Genomic DNA, 20,785 nt, shown 5'->3' with positions numbered 1-20,785 from the left:
TGCTTAAAGATATTCTGTTTTGCCAAGACAACTAAAATTTTGTCTTGACATATATCACAGTAAATTCAGTGTAAAGGAGAAAGATGGAGTCACAGTTCTGGGCCAGGCAGCGAGTATACTCGCTGTATACCACAGTATACCACAGAAGGTTTTTAAAACCAGTTTTCAGTCAGGACCAAAAAGCCCTGCAGAACTGAATGTTGAAAAACTGGGATAAATGTTCTATACAGAAACAGAGACTTGGTGCAAATAAAGAGGTTGTGGTGGGGGAATGGAGAGATCTCTGTTGTTTTCAAAGACAGTCCTGAAGGGGAGAGGGTGCTAAGATGTAACAGAAAAAGGATATGGAGGAGGAGGTAATTTCATTCATGAAATCAGCCAACTCTCCATTATCTAAGGTAACAGGATAACTGGGCTAGCAAAGAGATGTCTAACACAGACTGTGCTGTGAAGATCAAGATGGCTCCAAAACATTACATTCTAGACTAGCAGAGTTTATTATTCTTGTGAACTTGCGTATAACAGCCCTGACATGTGTCTCGAACCAAGTCTCCTGAAGTTTAGAGAGGTATGACTATATATAGGTGTCCTGGTTTCAGCTGGGATAGAGTTAATTTTCTTCCTAGTAGCTGGCATAGTGCTGTGTTTTGGATTTAGGATGAGAAGAATGTTGATAACATGCTGATGGTTTAGTTGTTGCTAAGTACTGCTTATGCTAGTCAAGGACTTTTCAGCTTCCCATGCTCTGCCAGGGGCACAAGAAACTGGGAGGGGGCACAGCCGGAATAGTTGATCCAAACTGCCCAAAGGGCTATTCCATACCATATGACGTCATGCTCAGTATATAAACTGGGGGGGGTTGGCGGGGGGGCAGCAATCGCTGCTCGGGAACTGTCTGGGTATCGGTCGGTGGGTGGTGAGCAATTGCATTGTGCATCACTTGCTTTGTATATTATTATTATTATTATAATTATTATATTGTTACTATTATCATTACTATTTTACTTTATTTCAATTATTAAACTGTTCTTATCTCAACCCAGGAGTGTTTCTCACTCTTAATCCTCTGATTCTCTCCCCCATCCCACCGGGGCAGGGGGAGTGAGCAAGCGGCTGCGTGGTGCTTAGTTGCTGGCTGGGGCTAAACCATGACAATAGGGTTGTTTCTGAGTAAAATGGCTCCAAGCATTCATACAGAACTGGAACAGAACTGACAAGTTCTTTCCACAACCCCAGTTTATTGAGAAGCATAGGAAATGTACCAGGATACAGTCATACCTGGTATAGTACCAGGATATGGTCAATACTCAGCCCAGGCTCAGAACTAATAACAACAACATTGAACCTGTGGTGATACTAATGCTCTGCATTGCACCCTAGAGGGCTCCCACTTCTGAAAATATAGTATGAAACTTCTGCACAGAGGTGGTCCAAGTGTTTAAGGTAATAACTTAGTTCATGCTTTGAGCTGTTCTGCTTATGGATCAGACTTGCTTCTGGAGGCATTATAGTCATGTTCACGAGGCCTGAGCTACTAACACTGTCAGTTTTAAAATGGTTGAGTTAACTGTGATTGAAGAAATGGAGAACTGTCTGGGATACCTGAAGTGAGCATACTGGAGAAGAAAGTAGGGGGTTTATGGGAAAAGACTTTACACATCTTAACTGATTTTTTTCCCCCCCATGAGACAGTATTTTGTGGAGGTAGATGAAATCTGTCTCCACAGTTTACAAATCATCAGTATCAATTTAAGCTCTGTAGGACGAATTCTGACCCCAGCTACATCTCCATGAGAAAAGTAACCTCCAACATTGCTTTCCAGCAGAAATTTAAATTGACCAGTTTATCAATGCTGCACGACAAAACAGAATGTGTTACAGTTGTGCTGGCTCTGCAAGGCAAATAAGATGAACATGGGAACAGCTATTCATAATCAGTCATTGCTCTACAAAGTTTATTTTGAAGTAGATAAAATTGACTAAAAATGTAAGCATTAATAATATTTTAAGAGTTATTATTAATTTTATACATAAATAAAGACTATCTGGATTATAAACACCCAATTTCATCTGAATTCTGCCAAACATTTATGCAATAACACATTTAGCACTTATTGTATGAGAATGATTTCATCAATTTTTAATTTCTCATTCTTTAATTTAACGGAATGCCCCCTTTTCATGAGATAAACAAATTTCTCTTCTTCTATAAAAATCACTATTTCATATTTTTTAAAGTTCAATTTTAGACAACCAAAAGAATTCTGAAATTCATATTTGTAACAGTACAAATCTATTTAGTATACTTGTCACAAATCTTTCATTCTCTTGATCATTTTGTCTCTTGTATTAACTCAGTTCATTTCTACAGTATCCTTTGAGAAATATTATAATTTATTTTTAAACCAGATGTCCTCAATGAATTGTTTAGAATGATGGCCAGATCTCTTGAGTGGATATAGTGAACCTAGAATCCCTTAAAGCATATAATTACTGTGAAAGTTTTCCTTAATTTGCTTTACTTTGCATTTAAGAATTTCAACAGCCACTGTGGCTAATAGGTAGATTAAGATCTCTCTGAAATTCCTGACAATCCTCTCCATTCCCAACCAACTTAAATAATTTTGCTTTACTTATTCTTTTTTTTAATTCACTGTTCCAGATTATTAACATCATAAACAGGTGAAATGACACGGTAAAGAGAGAATATAGAATCCTGAATGAAGCAAATCATCTGATTACAAGTTACCTCAAGATCTCATATTCACGGTCAAAGCAGCATTATTCAGTTCTATTTTAAATGAAAAACAAACAAACAAAAGGACATTCTTTTCTGCTTCTTTGATAAAGATCAGAGGTATCGCTATTATAATTTTTATGTGTATGTGTGCATACGCGTTGCATATCTGTTGGACGAGAACTTGAAACATTAAAAAAGCAGGACAAACAAATCTTTCTCTTTTGGACCCTAAGAAAGACTAAGAAGCAAAATGTTACGTTTTACAAAAGTTCAGTAAGATGTTTAGATAAGCAAAGATGGACAGAGTCTAAACTTGGAAAAAAATCATTATAAGCAAGATGCCTTCTCAGATTAACAGCAATAGGCACTTCTCCTGTAGCCCTGCATAGGTAACACAACTAAGATGTTACTCAGACTGAACTGATTCACTCCATTTTAATGGAGTTTCTTTTCAGTGTTAGCTAACTGAACTACCATAGTGACAAACTAACTACACTCTTATTCGCAAGTAGGAAAGCCCTTCCTAACTCAGAGGCATATAACAATTTTTTGACACTTATGAACTTTACCTGATTGCACAGCAAAAGTCTAACTATAAGCTTCCTCTCTTCCTTTGAAATCACTTAATTCAAAAATAGTATCATCAGCAAATGCTATTTTGAGAAACCATCGTCAATAATTCCAGTTTTTCAAGCAATATACCATGGAAATAATAAAAGAAGAAATATTTTAAGAAACTTCTGGGCACTAACATTCTTAATTTATCATGTCAGAAAGATTCAAGAGGGGATCCTTTGCTTTTCTTATCAATGAAACTCAGAATAATTTAAAATGTATTTACTGAAATTTTTCTTTGCATAGCTTTGTGTGCAAGTTTTCTGATCTGCTTTACAGGATATTTTATTTAATCTGATTGGCTAAAAATGTTTCACTGCACAACTGAAAAAAACCCCCAAAAATCTAGGCAGTGGCTTCCCATAAGGTAATTAGGGAAAGAAATTTAACAACTAGCTGCTTTTCATCTTGAGTGACAAATTGAAATCAAGTAATTTTTCTTTTAAAAGGAAAAAAAGGTTCTTGTCCAAGTAGTTGTCTGGACAGCAAATTTGTTTTCATATGGTTTAGGGTAGCCAACAAAAAAAAAAAAGTATATCTTTTTGTAAAAGCAAAATATTAGCCTTCTTTAGGAGTAGGAACAGAACAATGTACTACTTACATTCAAAAGCTTCTTCACTGTCATTGTCTTCATCAGAACTGATTTCAGCATATTTTGGTTTCTCATTAACTGTGCTACGTTTGCGCTTGTTCATTTTCACACGTTCACAAAGCGGCATGGTGGATTCAATTTCTGCCAGGAGCTCAGGAGGCAACTCCTTTAACACTGACTGATCTATGCTACCTATTAATGGAGAGCAAGAAGAGTAAATGTGAACCTGAAGATAATAAGGGCCCAACACTACAGTCCTTTCTCAGGAACTGCTTACAGTATATCCACTAATAAATAATACCACAGTTCGATATACTTGGATGTATTTGACAGCCCTTTCTAAAGTTGCATTTATTGTTCACACTGCAATTAGAAATTAACATAATAAATTGCATACACATCTCCTTCAATAAAATATTTTGTCAGGCATATAAACAAATTCAAATTGGTGAATTTCCTTTGTAAAAAGACGTCCTTGATCTACTTCCACAAAATTTAGTCTTATTTTGGTTCATCCTCTGAATTCAACAGGTTTTCTAACAGTGTAGGCAAATTAAAGATTCATTATGCCTCATAAACAGTTCCGTTTATTCTCATTCATATTATTTAGTGTACACAAGACAGTAATATTCCCTTTTCCAGTAGGTAGAGACAATCTGTGGCAGAATCTCTGGGGTCTTATCCCTAAATACAGACCACATCATTGACATCCCAACCTCTGCCTCAGATTTTTGTTCTTACCTCCTACTAGTAGTTTTATAATGCAACCCAAACTTTTGCTTGATTTTGTTACAAAGCATAGTTGAAAGATTTTTATTTAATATAGACAAACAGCAAGCTGGACCACATCAGGTTTCTTTTCCACAGAGGTAAACAGTTAGACATCATCACACAATTCTCATCACATTTTGAAACTATGATTAGGCCCATATGCAGTCAGTATGAAGGAGATTTACAGTCAAAATATTTTACAAGTGACACAAGGAAATCAAATTAATTCAAAAGTATTTCTTGGGTTTTTATTTATTTGATATCTTTATTTATCAAAGAACCTATTACACAGATTTTAAGATTATTGGACTAAACCGTTAACCTTTTTCCAACAACAGAACAAATGCCTTTGTCATAAGTGCCTCTCTTCTTCCCAAGGCATATTATATTATTTAGATAGAGAGGAAATCACCTGCCAATTGCTATACACACACACACACACACACACAAACACACAAAAATCCTCCAAGAAATCACCTTCTGGATGATAACTCACTTTTTAATTGCATTCACTATATCACTAACATAACTTTCTAAAATTTATTTCCATTTTTACACTAATATCCCATCTTCTAATCCAAACTTAGTGTCGTCGTCGTCGTCCCCCCCCCCCCGCCCTTAAACAACTTTAACTGGAATTAGAAGAGCCTTAATATGAGAAAATAGTTTCCAGCAACAAAATTTTAAAAAAAAGTCTCATATATTACTGGTTTCACATATCTTTACATCCATAAAAATTGCCTATAAGCAATGAAACTAATGATCAGAAAATTATTTTTCTATACTTCTCAGGTATGTTCAGCAAGTCATCCCATTTAAGTGCATTTGTAAAAAAGACTTAACTTAAAATATTGGGGTTTTTGAACTGAGGTAGGGAAATATCTATAAAGTAAAACTGATAGCAAAAGTTGTCCCTGCTTCCCCCATGCTATGGTCACTCTTATTTATTTGCTTTAAGTTGCCATCCTTTGATAATCACCACCTGCCAAAGTTACCTAAATTCTCAATATTGCTTTCAAAGATGCTAGAAAACATTTCACAGTGTGGTTTACCATGGTATGAAATGGTTATTCTTTGCAGGCTGGGCACTTGATTGAAGATAGGCAGAAATATGACAGCATGGACAGATCAGTTCCTCTGTATGTACCACCAGCTGACTGGATGCCAGCCAGGTCTAATCTGGACACTGCATAGCCATGTCTGAGCAGTGGTGTCCCCACACTAATACTCCATGTCTCTCTGTACACCTATACAGTGTCTGAAGAGAGTTAGCTTACATTCAGCCCCAGACTAGAGGAAAATTTGCACATACGTGTTTTAAGACAATTTCCACAGGTGAAATCGCTAAAGGGCCTCAGATCCTGTTTTTTTAACACATATTCTCAGTTTCATGCACTGCTGGTAATTTCATTGAAATCAGCAGGACAACACACAGAGCATAAATCCTACAGCAAATCTGGCCAAAGACATTGCAAAAAACAGCTGCAAGTAAAGGAACAAAAGTTGCATTAAGATTCATACAGATGCTTAAAAGCTAGATGGGCTAGATGCGCTTACACTAACAGGAGTATTTTCTACAAATATATCTTTAAGCCTCTCCTAGTCTACAATGAAAAGTAAATTTAAAACCAGAATAACTAGTAAGACAGATTGCTTGGAGAGGAAATCAGAAAAGGAAACAAATCAGTAATGGATTGTATACCTAGCTTGGCAAGAGTTCCATGACCAAATACTAATTCAATTCAATTTCAAACTCAATTTCAAAACTATGCCTGAATACTTCATGATGTAATTTTAAGATTGTGATCATTGCTTTGAGGAACTGTTAGAACAGAATTTATTCTTTATTTTCCTTATACTGTGCACAAAGAACATCTCAGTAAGATGAAAGGTGATATATTTTAAGTAAGAAAACCCTTAAAAAACAAAAAAAACCCAAACAAGAAACAAAAATCACATGCTACTACTCTCCTACCTCCTAGGAATATCTATTCTTGCTTTCCTTATTGATGTTGTTCCTGGGGTAGAACGCTACTCAATCTTTAAAAATAAGTCAATTACCACAGTGTTAATTAGACATCAACGAAAAAATAAAAATGCAAGTACTTTAAATATTTGGAAAAATAACTTTATTTCCTTCTCAAAAGTTCCGAGTTTTTTATGTTCTCCAATGCTAAATTCAACTAATGCTTGAACTGCACTCTGTTACAGATATTTCAGATGACAGTATAAGCTTCCCCCTTTTTCTTTTTTTAGGGAATATGAAAAGCTTGCTTTATTCAAGAAGAGAATAGCAGAAAAGAGAACAAATAGAATTACTGTAAGCCATTTGTAAAGTTTTTGTTTCTGTCACAATGTTCCCTGAAACGAGTTTGTTGCATGCCCAGTTTCCTTAGCTGCTGAGGATTGTAAATAACCAAATCTAAAAAGAGTTTTACTCATGCAGTACAAAGGAGTTAAGCATGACTGCACATGTACGAACAATTCTGATATACATGGAAAAGGACTCCCCATCCTTTCTGAAGAAATTCAGGGATATTATATACTGTGGGACTCCAAGTCAAGAGCTTATTAATATTTATTTCACTCCATTACTTATGTTGAGTCAGGGCAACCCAATCTTCACTAGAAACATCTTACTAAATTCCTTTTTTTATAGCTCCATATTTTATAATAAATGTACTATTTATTTGTTCAGGGTAGTAAAGAAATACTTAAGAGAATCCAGTTCACCATAAGAATCCAGTCACATGGCAACAAACATTAGGTTATAAAACCCATATTAATGCCTTTTCAGTTTACAGGATACTTTTCAAAAACAATTAAAAAATATAGAACACAAAACCATTTTGAAAGCATCTACAAAAACATGTATGATCACCTTCAGTTTTTCAATTTGTTTGATAAGCTTGCTAAGAGCTGGTACCTACTTTCCTGCTTCCACTTTAATCAGTTACATTTGACTCTAGTTTGCATGGCTTTTTAAATACCAAAGGAGAAAGTAACTTTACTAAAAAGTTACTCCACAAATTAATAAGATTGCCCCAGTAAACCAAGCTTTCTGAAAAACTGTCCTCATCAACAGAATAACTCAATTTTTTGCAATGCATGTGATCAGCATATACAGTATGCCTGAAATGGACCATAGGCATCAGTGTTCTTCAGACATCACTTATGCATATTCTCAAAGCTGCTGTAAAAATTAAAACAAACAAACAAACCCACAAGAAAAGTGCCATCCTAACCAAATTTTTGCTCCACTGTAAGGAATCACAATGCTGATAAACTCCACATTAGTGAAACTGAAGGGCGAGTCACAGAGTAGCTGTAAGAACAATTCATCAACAATTCATCCTGAAGAACTGCATATATGAACAACCACTTCTTCAGTGCTTTTCCAAACCTATGCAATGCTGTTCATGACTTACTAGTTGCTTGCTGGAGGAAGAACATATTGCTTGTTTTTGTTTGATTGCCATTATCAAAAGGTTTCTTGGAGAAGATATTCGAGAATCTTCAGCTGTTACTGAATATCCACTGACTGTCAAGATACTTCTTTCTCACCAAACAAATCTCGACAAAATATAATACAGTTAAAAACTAGCCAGAGAATCTTAGCTAAAAATGAATTAGTCTGTAAACCTCCTCCGATATTCTATTTTAATCTGGGAAGCTTTTCAAAGGGTTTTGCCATGTATAGTAAAGAGAGTTCTACAAATGTCTAGTGGATATAGTATTTCCCTTCTTCACGTATGGCTTAAAAAAAAGAATGGCAAGGCACAGATCTGATTCAAAGTTCAGCATTGCTTTTTGTTCATAACTTGATGGGTGGTTTCAAGTTTGTAGAACAGCCTTTAACTTTAGCTAATATTTACGCAAATCTAATCTTTAGAAGGATCCAAAATCACTTTGCCTTGAATTTGCAAGTCAAATAGATCTCCCTGAAACAGGCAGATGTATCCATCACCAGAATGCCTTCAAGAGAGGTTGAACATAAAAAAAACCCACTAAAAATGTAACATCATTATGGACTTTTATTAGATCCATTCAATATGGAAAGCACAAGTATATTTTGACACAACAATCAGTGTGTTCAGATTAGTTTCACCTGGCTTGATATGGTAACTTCAAACAAGTAGCTATGGAAAAGGGCATGATGCTTGCTGATGCTTAGGTCAGCTTTCCAGGATCAGAGAGGCTGTTCCTGCCATAAAATCAAAACCAACACTAATAAACTCTGTTATCTTCTCAGTAATGATTTATCTTTGCTTTCCAAATTATGGAAAACAGATGTATGGATTACATTTTGGTGTAATTTCCTAGTAACTAACAAGCCATCAATATTCAAAAACATTTAGAAACCTAAACTCTGAATTGCTACTTCCATAACTATAAGAGACAGTTAATACAGTGGAAACAATCCATATCAGTTTGCTTATATGGTTACTTTAAAAATACTCATGACATCAAAATGGCCTGTTTGTACATACATCTATTGCAACAAACGAACAAGTGCTTGAAGAAAAACTGCCCCTGAAGTTAATTTCAAAACTAAGGTTTAGGTTAATGAAGTCTTTTGCATAAATTAGCCTCCCATAAATACTGTCTTTTCCATTTCTATGTGCTAATACTTTGCAAAGTATAAGCAAAACTGCAGTTAATGCAATTTTATATTTGTAATCTCCTTATATACCTTGTATTTTAAAATGCAACTTTTTCCAAATATCAAGACATTATAGAAAAGAACACACAAGGGTCTAAGAGGGAACAGTGCCACTTGTTTGGGGTGGGAATATGAATCTTAACTTTGCATTTCTCAGTGTTTAGAAATTTAAGTTTAGCCACTCCCCACATTCTGGAACTTCTACACTAGTGAACTGCCACATTCATTTTGACATTAAAATTCAATAAAATAAAAACTTACAGATTACAGCTCAATTTTGCCTTCCCCTCACTCCTTTTTAGACACAGAAGACATTAACTGCCTACTGGACTCTTCTTATTTTGCTGATGACTAGTCTTGCTGTTATTCCACAGAGGCCAAGCTCTCCTTCCTTACATGTCCTCTCTGAACATTTGATAGAGGATATTCCAGTAGTTTTGGGTCTACCTCCCTTATGTATCACCAGCTTACTGTCTAACTTTCTCTAGTCATTTTGGGTCACCACTATAACTACACTGATAAAACCTCCTGTGTCAGACATATATACAGAAAGGAAAGCCATTTCTTTCTGGATTAGCTCAAACAACCTTCAAACTCTGTGCTAAATCAAATAAAATACACTCTTACTCCGTAACAAGAGTGCCTTCTTTCTTGTTGTTGGATAGCCATGTCATTGTAAACTACATCAGCACAGACTCATAGCTGAATTCTACTACAACCACTCATGCAGATCAGGTTCTATTTTAGATTAAGAACTAAAAGAAAAAAGAGGGGATAAAAGTACTTCCCTACTTTATAAGGATGCTTGGAAAATAAACACCCTTTAAAAATAGTTAAGTACTGTTACAGTATAGCACTCAGGCACTACAGTGCAAAGGGACACATCCAGCCACCAAGCCAGGAAACATGAAATTGCTACTCTACCTTTAATTGGTTTAGTGATGGACTTGGTAGTGTTAGGTTAATGGTTGGACTGGATGATCTTAAAGGTCTTTTCCAACCTAAACGATTCTATGATTCTATGATTCTCTGTGACTGATGAACAGCTTACTAGTTAAAGCTGAAAATTTTCAGCTATCCCTTAGTGTACACATTTAATTATATCCTTTCCACTGTGCTCTCCCTTAAAATGCTCCAGTATGTTCTTTATATCCGAGTCCTTGGTGATCAGAGTCCCTTGCCCACCAGCATCACACTCCTCCAAATAATTCTGTGCCCTGGAGAGTTTTAAGAACAGAAGGGGAAACACAGGGAAATCGCAATCCTTTTCTCAGAGAGGAATTTAAGGTATGAGGAAAGTATATCTGCTCATAAGACAGAAGTTCCACTTTTATCTCAATATCATATCATCAGCTGAAAAACACACCATCAAGATGAGTACTGATGACAATAGTCTGAGTAATCATCCATTTACTTCAGTGGTTTTCCTCTTTCCTCTCCCACTCTCTGCCTTAAAATTTGTGGAAGGGTATACAGCTACATCCTATAAACAGGATATAACTCTCTATTGAGCCCCTTACCCTCACCTTTTGGCTACATCCATGAAGGGATAACTCCTGAGCTCAGCTCACACACACACGCCTGAAAGAGGGCTGGAGACTGAGATCCCCTCACCACTGCCCAAGGGACTGCGCTCACAGGATTCTTTTGCAATGGATTTGGCGGGAGGGAGAGAAGTAGTGTTAGGAAGAAGTATGTTCTATATCATTCCATAGAACCTGCTTGAACACATCTTTCAAAATCATTTTTCCTCATCTACCCCAATACTGGCACAAAGGGAAGGCTCTCAGCCTCGGGCTAAACAAAAGGAGAGGTTCAGGCTCCCTGTTTATATTCCAGTCCTTAGCTCTGGCCTTGAGAAATGAGACCCAGACAGGTTGGTGGGTCAGAGAAGAATCTGGACACAGCAACTGAATAATTCCATGATGTAGTAGAGGTCATCATTGCCCATGGCTAAGCACAACAGATTAAAAAAGGATTTTACAGGAGCACAAAATACTCTTAGAAGCAAGAAACATTGAAGAAGAGATTTCCAAAGAGCGCCCTGAAGGATCCAGAGAGCAAGGAATATACCCAATGCACACTCTCCAAAGATGTCAAGAAGCATGAGAACTCACATTACATCAGTATCAATGATTTCTTCAAGCTATCTGATTGCTGCAGCAACTATAGCCACAAGTTATTTTATTCCCTATTGCTATTCACTGACTTCTCGCCTTTATAAAAATCAATAACAGAAGGTTAGAGCAGTCTAGTTTTGCAAGATACTTCACAAAAAATATAGCAGTACTCAGAGTAAAATGGAGCAAGATTGGCAATTGAAATAAATGCAGTGCTGCACAAAGAACCTCACATTTATGAATCAGTGTCAGGGAATTGCTTTTGGATTTCACTGTCACTGCTTTTGAACATATGCATTGAAATTTAAGTCAACTCAATTTATTGTATTAAAAAGTTAAGGTGTTGTGTACATGTACAAAACACAGCATGTAATTTTCTGTTACTATTAATGTTTGGAATCTGAAATTTATGATTGATGCATTTTCCCAACCATGTATTCTGATTAATTTAAAAACTGAGCCATGGGGCCTCACCTAAGAAAAAAGGCCTTCATTAAATATAATCAAATTAAACCTCAATTTTTCTTCTTGTAAAAGAAAAACTCCTATTTATTCAATATAATACAACCAAGGTCTTTGCAGAGAACAAGCAAAACAAATACCATGATTTATATCCAATTTGTGACTATAGGCACATCAAGATCTGCTTTTACCTCGCTCTATCATGGAAAGATTCTCAGCCTTTATCACTGAAAATATCACATAAAGCTACTCTTGTTTTGCTTCTTCAAAGTAACTTAATTGCATTAAAAACAAGAACAAAAAATTGCTGATATGTTAGCTTTTAATATAAAATACTACAGAAAAGTTGCTCAGAAGATAATTAAACAGTAAGTATATTTAAGGAACCTTTATTTGATGCAAACAACAGTTCAGTAATTTGAAGAACAAAAAAGGTCTCATCGTTTTCCTTTATGTTAATTGGTAATATTCCCATCGAGCAAAAACAAATTGCAAATTTCAAGTAAATCATTTAAATTTTCTTACACAAAACCAGTCTCCTAAAACAGTTGAAAATGTCGAGCAACAGAAAAGTTCATTTACCAGAAGCAAATGTGAGGCTTTCCCCTATTTGTATTTTGCCAAATTTACCCTTTGTCTAGAAGAAAATTCAAACCAAAAATTTTGATCATGTATCCCTGCACATAAGCCAATAAATAACATCCATATTTAGATACTTAGACACATGAACAGGTCTGCATTGCATATTGTAATGTCAAACAAATTGCTGGCCTACATTTTTACATATTGCAATGCATTGTTGCAAATATCATATGTGTAAAATAGCTTTAGCTTTTCCCAGAAATAAGAGGAACCTGATCAAGCATCCAAGCCCATGAACCAAAGGCAGTTTCAGACTTTCAACAAATTGCTCTGACAAATTAGATAATAAATTTCTATCACTTACATGTGCCAAAGTAATTTTTCAAAAGTGAACTAATTAAACAATGCACTCCTAGATCTGCAAACAGACAAAGCATCATATTTCGGATGAACCAAAGTACAATGAAACTAGTAGATTTGGTCAAGTTTATTGTTGCTGCTAAGAACTAGAAGTGCAACATGTAAAGCTCACTCTTATTATCCAGAGAAGACTTAAGAACAACTGTGAGAACAAGAATCAAAATATTTACCTTAGTGGCAAAGACAAAAATAGGAAATAACTCAAGCAGCCTCCAGGCAAAGCAGTGTGCTGAAAATGTCTCCTATTGTACTGGTAATAGATCAACACAAGAAAGGACTCCAGTGTGCAACTGCTGAATTCCTGCTGTCTACCGCTATCAGTTTATCCAACACCTACTTCTGAAAAACTAATGCCAAAAACGAAGGCCCCAGAGAGTACGTACAATGCCCACACACATCCCAACATACTTTTTGGGATAGGACAGATGCACCATGCCTAAAAAAATCCCTGTAAGTAGGAACAATCCATGCTAGAGAACTGAGATCCTCCTAGACTATTGGATTTAACTGGTTATATATAGCTTGGTTTTGGCTTTTGACTAAACAATGCCTGGAATATTTTTCAAACTATGAACCTGTTCAGTCCAGAAAGGAGAAAAAAAATTAATTAGGGCTAAATGGACAAAGTATATATTAAAATGGCTCCTCTACAAATCCAACATATCTTTAAATACTTCTAATGCCACGAGGGACAGCCAGCTCCTCTTCTAGACTAGTTAAGTTGAAAAGAGGTAGTCACTAATATCTCAGAAAAGAGTAAAACCAGGAAGATTGTAGAATTCTTATGAAAGTGATGTTTTTTCTACAAATTCAGTTAAATTTAGAGTTTAAGAGAAGCTTTAAAGACTTCAGCTGAGAAGAATCATGATAAACTCCTTGCTGTAAACCATGAAATATATCCTTTACTTCTCTGAAATGTGGCATAATTTACTAGAGAACTTCAGAGAAAGTTATGACATGCCTGATCCACCTGGCAGTACATGCACATACAAGATGCTTAGTGGGTTATTACTCTGGCCTTCCCACATGCAAATGCAGTTGCTACCAGGAACTCTAAAACAGTGATTCCAAATTTCAGATTTGTGGAATTACGGACTTTCACAATGCTTATCTTTACAAAAGCACAATCTGTAGTAAGCAAGCTGAGTTGCAGCCTTTTCCTTTCCAAAGGAAATATGCTTTTACTCCAGTTATTTCCTTGCAGCACAGCTGCTTGACCCACTGATTTCAGTGAGTACAACAGTATGTCTGTTTCATCATCAAGAAATTGTTATTTTGGAAATAAATTTGAGTTGAACTCTAAAGTTTTCTTGATGACTTAATATCCATAAGCTATTTTTCTCAAAGGTTTGCCAATTTTGTCTTTGTAGAAGTCCTATACATGAAGGATTTAAACAAATGTTTAAAATTGATACTCCCTTTTTGTCTATAGTTTTCAGCTGTACCAAAAAGTATTGGTGAGTAGCTCTGCTGTGCTGCCCAGAAGACTGTGAGAAGCATCAGAAGTTGGCTCACTGAGCCAACACAATCTGGATACAGCTTTTCATCGTGGAATACTCCCTTTCTTGTCACTCCTACCAAGAAGATGAGCACCTAATTGATTACACTGCTTCACAAGTGAGACCGTTTCCAGCAGTGATAGAAGTCAAAGATGGACCATTATGTTACACAAATGCCATAGAATTTTATGCTGCTACAACCTACCACTGACTACAAATTATAGTTATTATAGGCTCTGAAAAAGTCATCTGGAATTAAAAAAAAAAAAAAGCACACAAGCATAGAACACAGAAAAATCTAGAAGCATTGTTTTAACTCTGCGACATAAAGATGATTAAGCAGCAGCAAATTTTTTAGTTGCACCTGTAAAAATATGAAGAGGACCTTTGAAGAAATAGCAAATCTTCACTCAAATTCCAGATCATAGCAGCAGAGAACACAGTATATTTAGGAAGACTTGTAGTGAGCAATGAAAACCTGTGTTTAAAGTTCTGTGTTGTACAGATAATGAAATCCTATAATAACAATCTACACAATGAAGGAGTAGCATTCTGCATTAGATTCTGCAGTGAAATTATCACTTTTTTTTTTCTTTTAAAAAACAACAAAGTCTTTTTAGGTGATATTTGAAGACCCAAAAGGTGTTTCTGCACAAGTCTTAAAAAACGTGCACTCATTTGTCCTAGAACTAAACCTTGCGTTACATATGTAGTGCTTATTTTGGAAAGCCAATCCTTCAAATATATTATAAACCAACTCAGACATCTCCTTAACACAGACAGTTACAGTTTCTCTCATTACTCATATCTGTTTCATACTTTAAGAAAGTAAAATTTGTCTTGTTCAGAATGCAGTAACTGTAAAACTGGTAACAGCTCCCATCTCAACATAGCTGATCAGTATAGCTATAAGAAGCAGCAGAGAAGGTATTCGCTGAAGCTCTGAAAAGAAAGGATAGCAAACATGACCTCCTCATTGCAGGCACAAACTTGAAGGGAAAAGTTTCATGGATTCCCCAACAACATACATTTGCATTAAAACCAGGATAAAAGGCATTCACAGATGTTAAAACCAGAAGTAAAAAAGTGTTACAATTCATTCTGACCTGGACAAAACAGGCCACAAAATTTCACCATAAGACCCCTTAACAAAAATACTATGAAAAAAATCTTCTATAACTTTCCTCTGAGCTAGAGTACATCTTTCAGAAAATCGCTCAAAGATCAGGAGAGAGAAAAATGTTGCTTCTTCCTTGTAAATGCCAAAAGGGACTGTTAGGATGGTTCAATCTTAACAATCGTGTACTACGGCTACCCCATTCATATAACAAAATTTCAAACCTGTCTATAAAATTTGAGTAAAATGTTACTTTGTTTTTTTATAGTACAATGCAAGGTTTATCCACGTGCACAATAAAGGTATGATTTTCAAATTTAAAGTTTACTGAAACAATGTAAGAAGTTGTATAGACTTTCAGCATACATAGCATTAATTTTAGCTTAAACCAAGTCAATTTAACTGAGTTTTATAATGAATGGGCATTAGTCCCTTAAGACAGAATGACTATCTAAATGGTGTTTTGAACTAGCTGAACTAATCTTATTTTAAACTGGATTTCAGATAAATCACAGCAATGATGTTGTACATGACAAAGCCAGAAGACATTTTCTTGGGAGAGGGATGGATGAGAAAGGAAAAACAAAGGACAAGAAATACAAGGAGGTAAAAGAAGGAAAGATACTAAGCTACATGGAATAAGAGGGATGCAAGAAGAAGTGGAATAATGATGCTAAAAGGCAACACTAGAAAAGATTTGCTACAATCTATTAAGAAATATAGGGTGAACTAAATAAAAAATGTTTATGAAAATTACATCTCCTAGTGTATTAAATGTTTATAACTAAAAATGGCATGGAGTAAAACAGTGAATGCTATTTCTCTCAGTTGGAGTGAGGACATTGTGGAAATGACATGAATATTTTCTATATCAGTCAGCTGTTGACAAATAGACTTTGGCTTATGAAGAGATATCTTTATGAATTATGAACCTTTTAAAATACTGGAGTTCACCTAATTATTTAGTATAATATATCCTAGGAAGTAGGTTACCAGGAAGTTGGGCAAAAAAATGTAAAACTAAAAATACACATGAAAAATCTGAAGTTCAAAGACACTTTCACTGAAATCTGCCTGGCTGAAAATTCAAAACTTTATTTGTAAGAGAAACATAGTTACAACATTATTCTTTCCACGAAACTTATTTCTAGTATCATTGTAAGAATCTTATTCTAGATACAATAGTAAAGAGACTGATATCTGATTCAAACATTTTTTTCCCCTGGAAAATATGTCCCAAGTTAATTTCAGAATATGTAAGAAATATATGACTTCAGAAAACACAAAATACACAAAAACATTGCAGAAAAGTTAGAAACCTGACTTTAAAATAAATGCATTGTTCATGTGTGACACAGCTGCTAGAGTCATGCCAATAGGATGTCATTAAAACCTTTACACGTTACTAAAATATACTATATAAATAACCACATATAATACAGACTACAAAAGAGTCTACTTCACAATCATTTTAGAAAGCATACATGCACTGTATATGGCTCTGAGGGCTCTAAAAATTACTGATTTTCTGCACATAGAATTGTGTGAATTCAAAGTCTATCCTTTTGAGACTAGAGCTGAATTCCATCAGAAAATTTTCAGTATTCCCCATCAAGAACATAAAAGTTTCATCTGAAATCTTTAGACTAAGCTGACAGCAAAGATGTCATAATTTTATGTCCGACTCTAGATACCTATTATTATTAGAAATGGAAATTTTGCCTGTTCTGAACCTCAAAAAGGGAGAGGGAAAATGTTAATATTTCCAGGATAAAGAGAAAAATATTTAACAAGGAGGCTAATATTTTACAAATAAGTAATACTCATCCTGAATTATTAAGTCTTTAAGAGTCAATACAATCAGGTTAGTAGATAGAGAACAGACATAGCACAATAAATTCATTTTACAGATATCAACTCGGTACACTTGCACATAAACATAGTTATACATTCACAAAGATGATTTCTACATCATTTCTTATCAGATCAACTTTGTAAGAAAACATTTTAATCTCAAATTCATGAGCAATAATGTACCTGGAACTGCATTCATAAATAATCCTGTATACAGCTGAAATCCTCTCCCCTGCCACTTTATTTGTCTATTTTTGAGACATAACAGCTCTATAACCATAACTATGTAAGAAATTTAAATGCTTTAAATGCTAAATATTAAAAAAGAAAGGAACCCTGACCAGTTAGTAACATTGATTTCACAATGTAAAATTATTTACTTCAGTCTGAAACTAAAGAAGCCAAAATTATAGCACCAAGAAAAAAAGCAATCTTATAAAAAAGTGTTAAATCTGCAGAAGAGACAATCAATCAAATATCAAACCTACAAACTATTCTGAATAATTTCCTGTTCATATTACTAATTTGAAAATGCCAGCCCATTGTTTACCAGTTCCTTTCCTCTTTCTGCATACACTGGACCCTAAAGACAACAATATCACAGAATTCTAAAGACAGACCCTTTTTGTAAGCTTATTGTCACACAGCCTAAAGTGTGGAGGCTTCCCAACAGAGTTGTATTTATAGTGTAAAAGAGGCAGATGAGACTTTGTAATTGCCTTATTTCATCATGTCAAAACATCCCTTGGAAAACCACATTTCATTTCCAATTAAAAATACAAAAGAATCGTAGGGCATGTATACATAGTATTTCCCGCTACTCCAGCTACACTGATTCAGTTACAGTAGTACCAGTCCCTTATACAGACACACTTAAACCAGTTTAAATCATTCATATAGCAGTTATGTTTAACTAGATAAATTACCAGATTAAACTAATGTAGCTGAAGTATAGCTTAAGACTATTTAAGTGTTCCTACATTAGGAACTTGCATTGGAGTAAACAAATCATTTCAGTTACACTGTAGCAAGATTTCCAATAATGACAATCCCATAGACAAGTTTCACTTTGTTCCCCAAAATCACCATATAAGCAAGCATATAAACTAACTATCAAACGTTTGCATTTAATTTCTAACCACAGGAGTAGCAAATCTAAAAGAACAGGAGTGTACAAGATATAATGCAATTAACATTAAAATAAATCTTACCTTTATTAGATTTGGATGACTTGTTCTTGTTAGGTTTAAAACAAGAGCCCCTTGATTTATCTTCTCTATCCTTAATAAATTTCTGCACATCATCCAATGAAAGCTTTTGAAGGACAACTACAGGCTTAGCTCCTTTATTTAGATCTTCAACTAGCCCAATCTTCTCTACTTTGTCCTTCTGTTCACCTTTAAATTCAGTTTTCCTTGACTCCTGAGTGACATTGCCATCTTTATCACGCTTGATTTTTGGAATGACAAAATGTTTCAATGCGCCAGATCTTGCCCCCAACAAATAACTGGGAAACTCTGCTTTATTGTCAGCATGTGCTTTATTACTATCTACTTTACTCTTATTACCATCTGTCCTTCGTTCATCCTTGCTGTTGGGTGATTTAAAACCAGGTTTATCAGGTCTTGACTTACTAGAATCTCCTTTACCTTCCTGTTTAATGCGAGGGCTGTCAGGTCTTGATTTCTGATCCCCAGAAGAAAATCTTTCCCTTGACTCACCAGGCTCATGTCTATGTTTCCTTTCAAATTTCTCAATTTTTGAACCATCAGTTTTAATACCATGCTTAGAATCATGTGCATTTTTGTTTGAGGATCTCAAATATTCAGGCCTTCTAATCTTGGATGGATCTCCTCTGTATCTCTCCGACTCCTCCCTGTCCTCAGATCTTTGTTTAAGGCTATCATGGTCACGCCTCAGTGTATCAGAAACTGAACACCCATCAGGCCTTTGTTTTGTTGGATCAGATCTACTTTCAGATTTTATCCTTGAAGGATCAGATTTCACATCTAGTTTATGCCTAGATATTTCAATTTTCTTATCTGACAATGGTTTACTTGAGTCCCTCCTGTTATCATGTCTATGTTTTGGCGTTTCCGGCCTGCCTTCACTCTTCTGTTTCAGTGTTTCAGGCCTGCCTTCACTCTTCTGTTTTGGCATTTCGGGCCTCTGCCTTATTTCCTGCTTGCCATTATTTTGTTTTCCCTCATTTTGCTTCATCTCCATTTGCCTGCTCTCATTTTGTTTGGATTCTGTCTGTCTGTTCTCATTGTGTTTCACTTCCATTTGTCTGCTTTCATGCTTGCTTTCATGTTTAGCTTCTACCTGTTTGTTCTCATTGTGTTTACTTTCCAACTGCCTGCTCACATTTTGCTGAAATTCCATTTGTCTGTTTTCATTTTGCTGGATATCTGTCTTTTGACCCTCAAAGTCTGATTTTTTCCTAAAAATCTCAGGATTATTTTCAGGTTTAAATTTAACTCCAACTGTGTCTTCTTGGGGAACACACACAAACCCATCGTTATACTGCTTAATTTCTTCAGGTTTTTTGATGGTGTCCAAATCCTGAGTTACTGTTGCCTGAGAGTCCGCTCTTCCTGCTTGCTGCAGATCAATACTAACCATCAATGCTGGCCTCGCCCCATTTCCTGCAGAACCTGTCTCCTGAGAAGCTGCTCTATTTCCTCCAGTAGCACCTCCAGCCTCCTGTGGTTTGTTTTCTTGTTTTCGCTTCTTCAGAGGCTTATCTGCAAATTAAAAGAGAAAAAACACAAATATATATATAGAAATATATATATATAGAAACAGGTAAATGTCCAAGCAAAAATGTCCATTCCCCTCCACCCCCACCAATTAATCCTCCTCAGCACGTATGTGCACACACAACAAAACCCACTGAATTTAAAAGCAAGAATAGAACTTCTCTAATACTTTTTAATGTATTCAGAATATCATTCACTGTCAGTCTACCACATGTGCCAATTAATCATTAAAAAACACCGATAAAACATATGAAATCAAAGTCCCTGTAAAATTCCCAAGAGAACCATCTAATAAAGCAGCTGCAATACATAACGACTGAAAAAAAAAAATCAATTTACACTTGAAGCAAGTTTTGAGGAATACTACTCTTCTGCAGATTCAGCCTGCTTCACTGTACATGAACTAAGCAAGGATCTGCAATGATTAAGACAGAGGTTCTCCCTACTTGGTTCAATGCATCAGTTGGACTTCACACATATTGTAGCCAGGGAACACATGAACAATGAACAAAAATGATTAAAGTAACTCCAACACTCCATGCTTCTCTTTGAAACAAGGAGTATATCAAGAGTTGGAGTCTATACCTT

General features: G+C 35.4%; 1 protein-coding gene across 1 annotated transcript in view; it reads right to left on the bottom strand.

Moving 5' to 3' along the window:
- Nucleotides 1-20,785, bottom strand: part of LOC142596550 (nipped-B-like protein) — a 107,462-nt gene that overhangs the window by 43,471 nt on the left and 43,206 nt on the right. The window contains 2 exon segments of the mRNA XM_075725737.1: nt 3,957-4,139; nt 18,647-20,182. Of these exon segments, the coding sequence (XP_075581852.1) occupies nt 3,957-4,139; nt 18,647-20,182 (1,719 nt within the window).

This window comes from Pelecanus crispus, chromosome W, assembly GCF_030463565.1.
Source record: "Pelecanus crispus isolate bPelCri1 chromosome W, bPelCri1.pri, whole genome shotgun sequence".
Lineage (NCBI taxonomy): Eukaryota > Metazoa > Chordata > Aves > Pelecaniformes > Pelecanidae > Pelecanus > Pelecanus crispus.
This window is presented reverse-complemented; position numbering and strand designations above follow the sequence as displayed.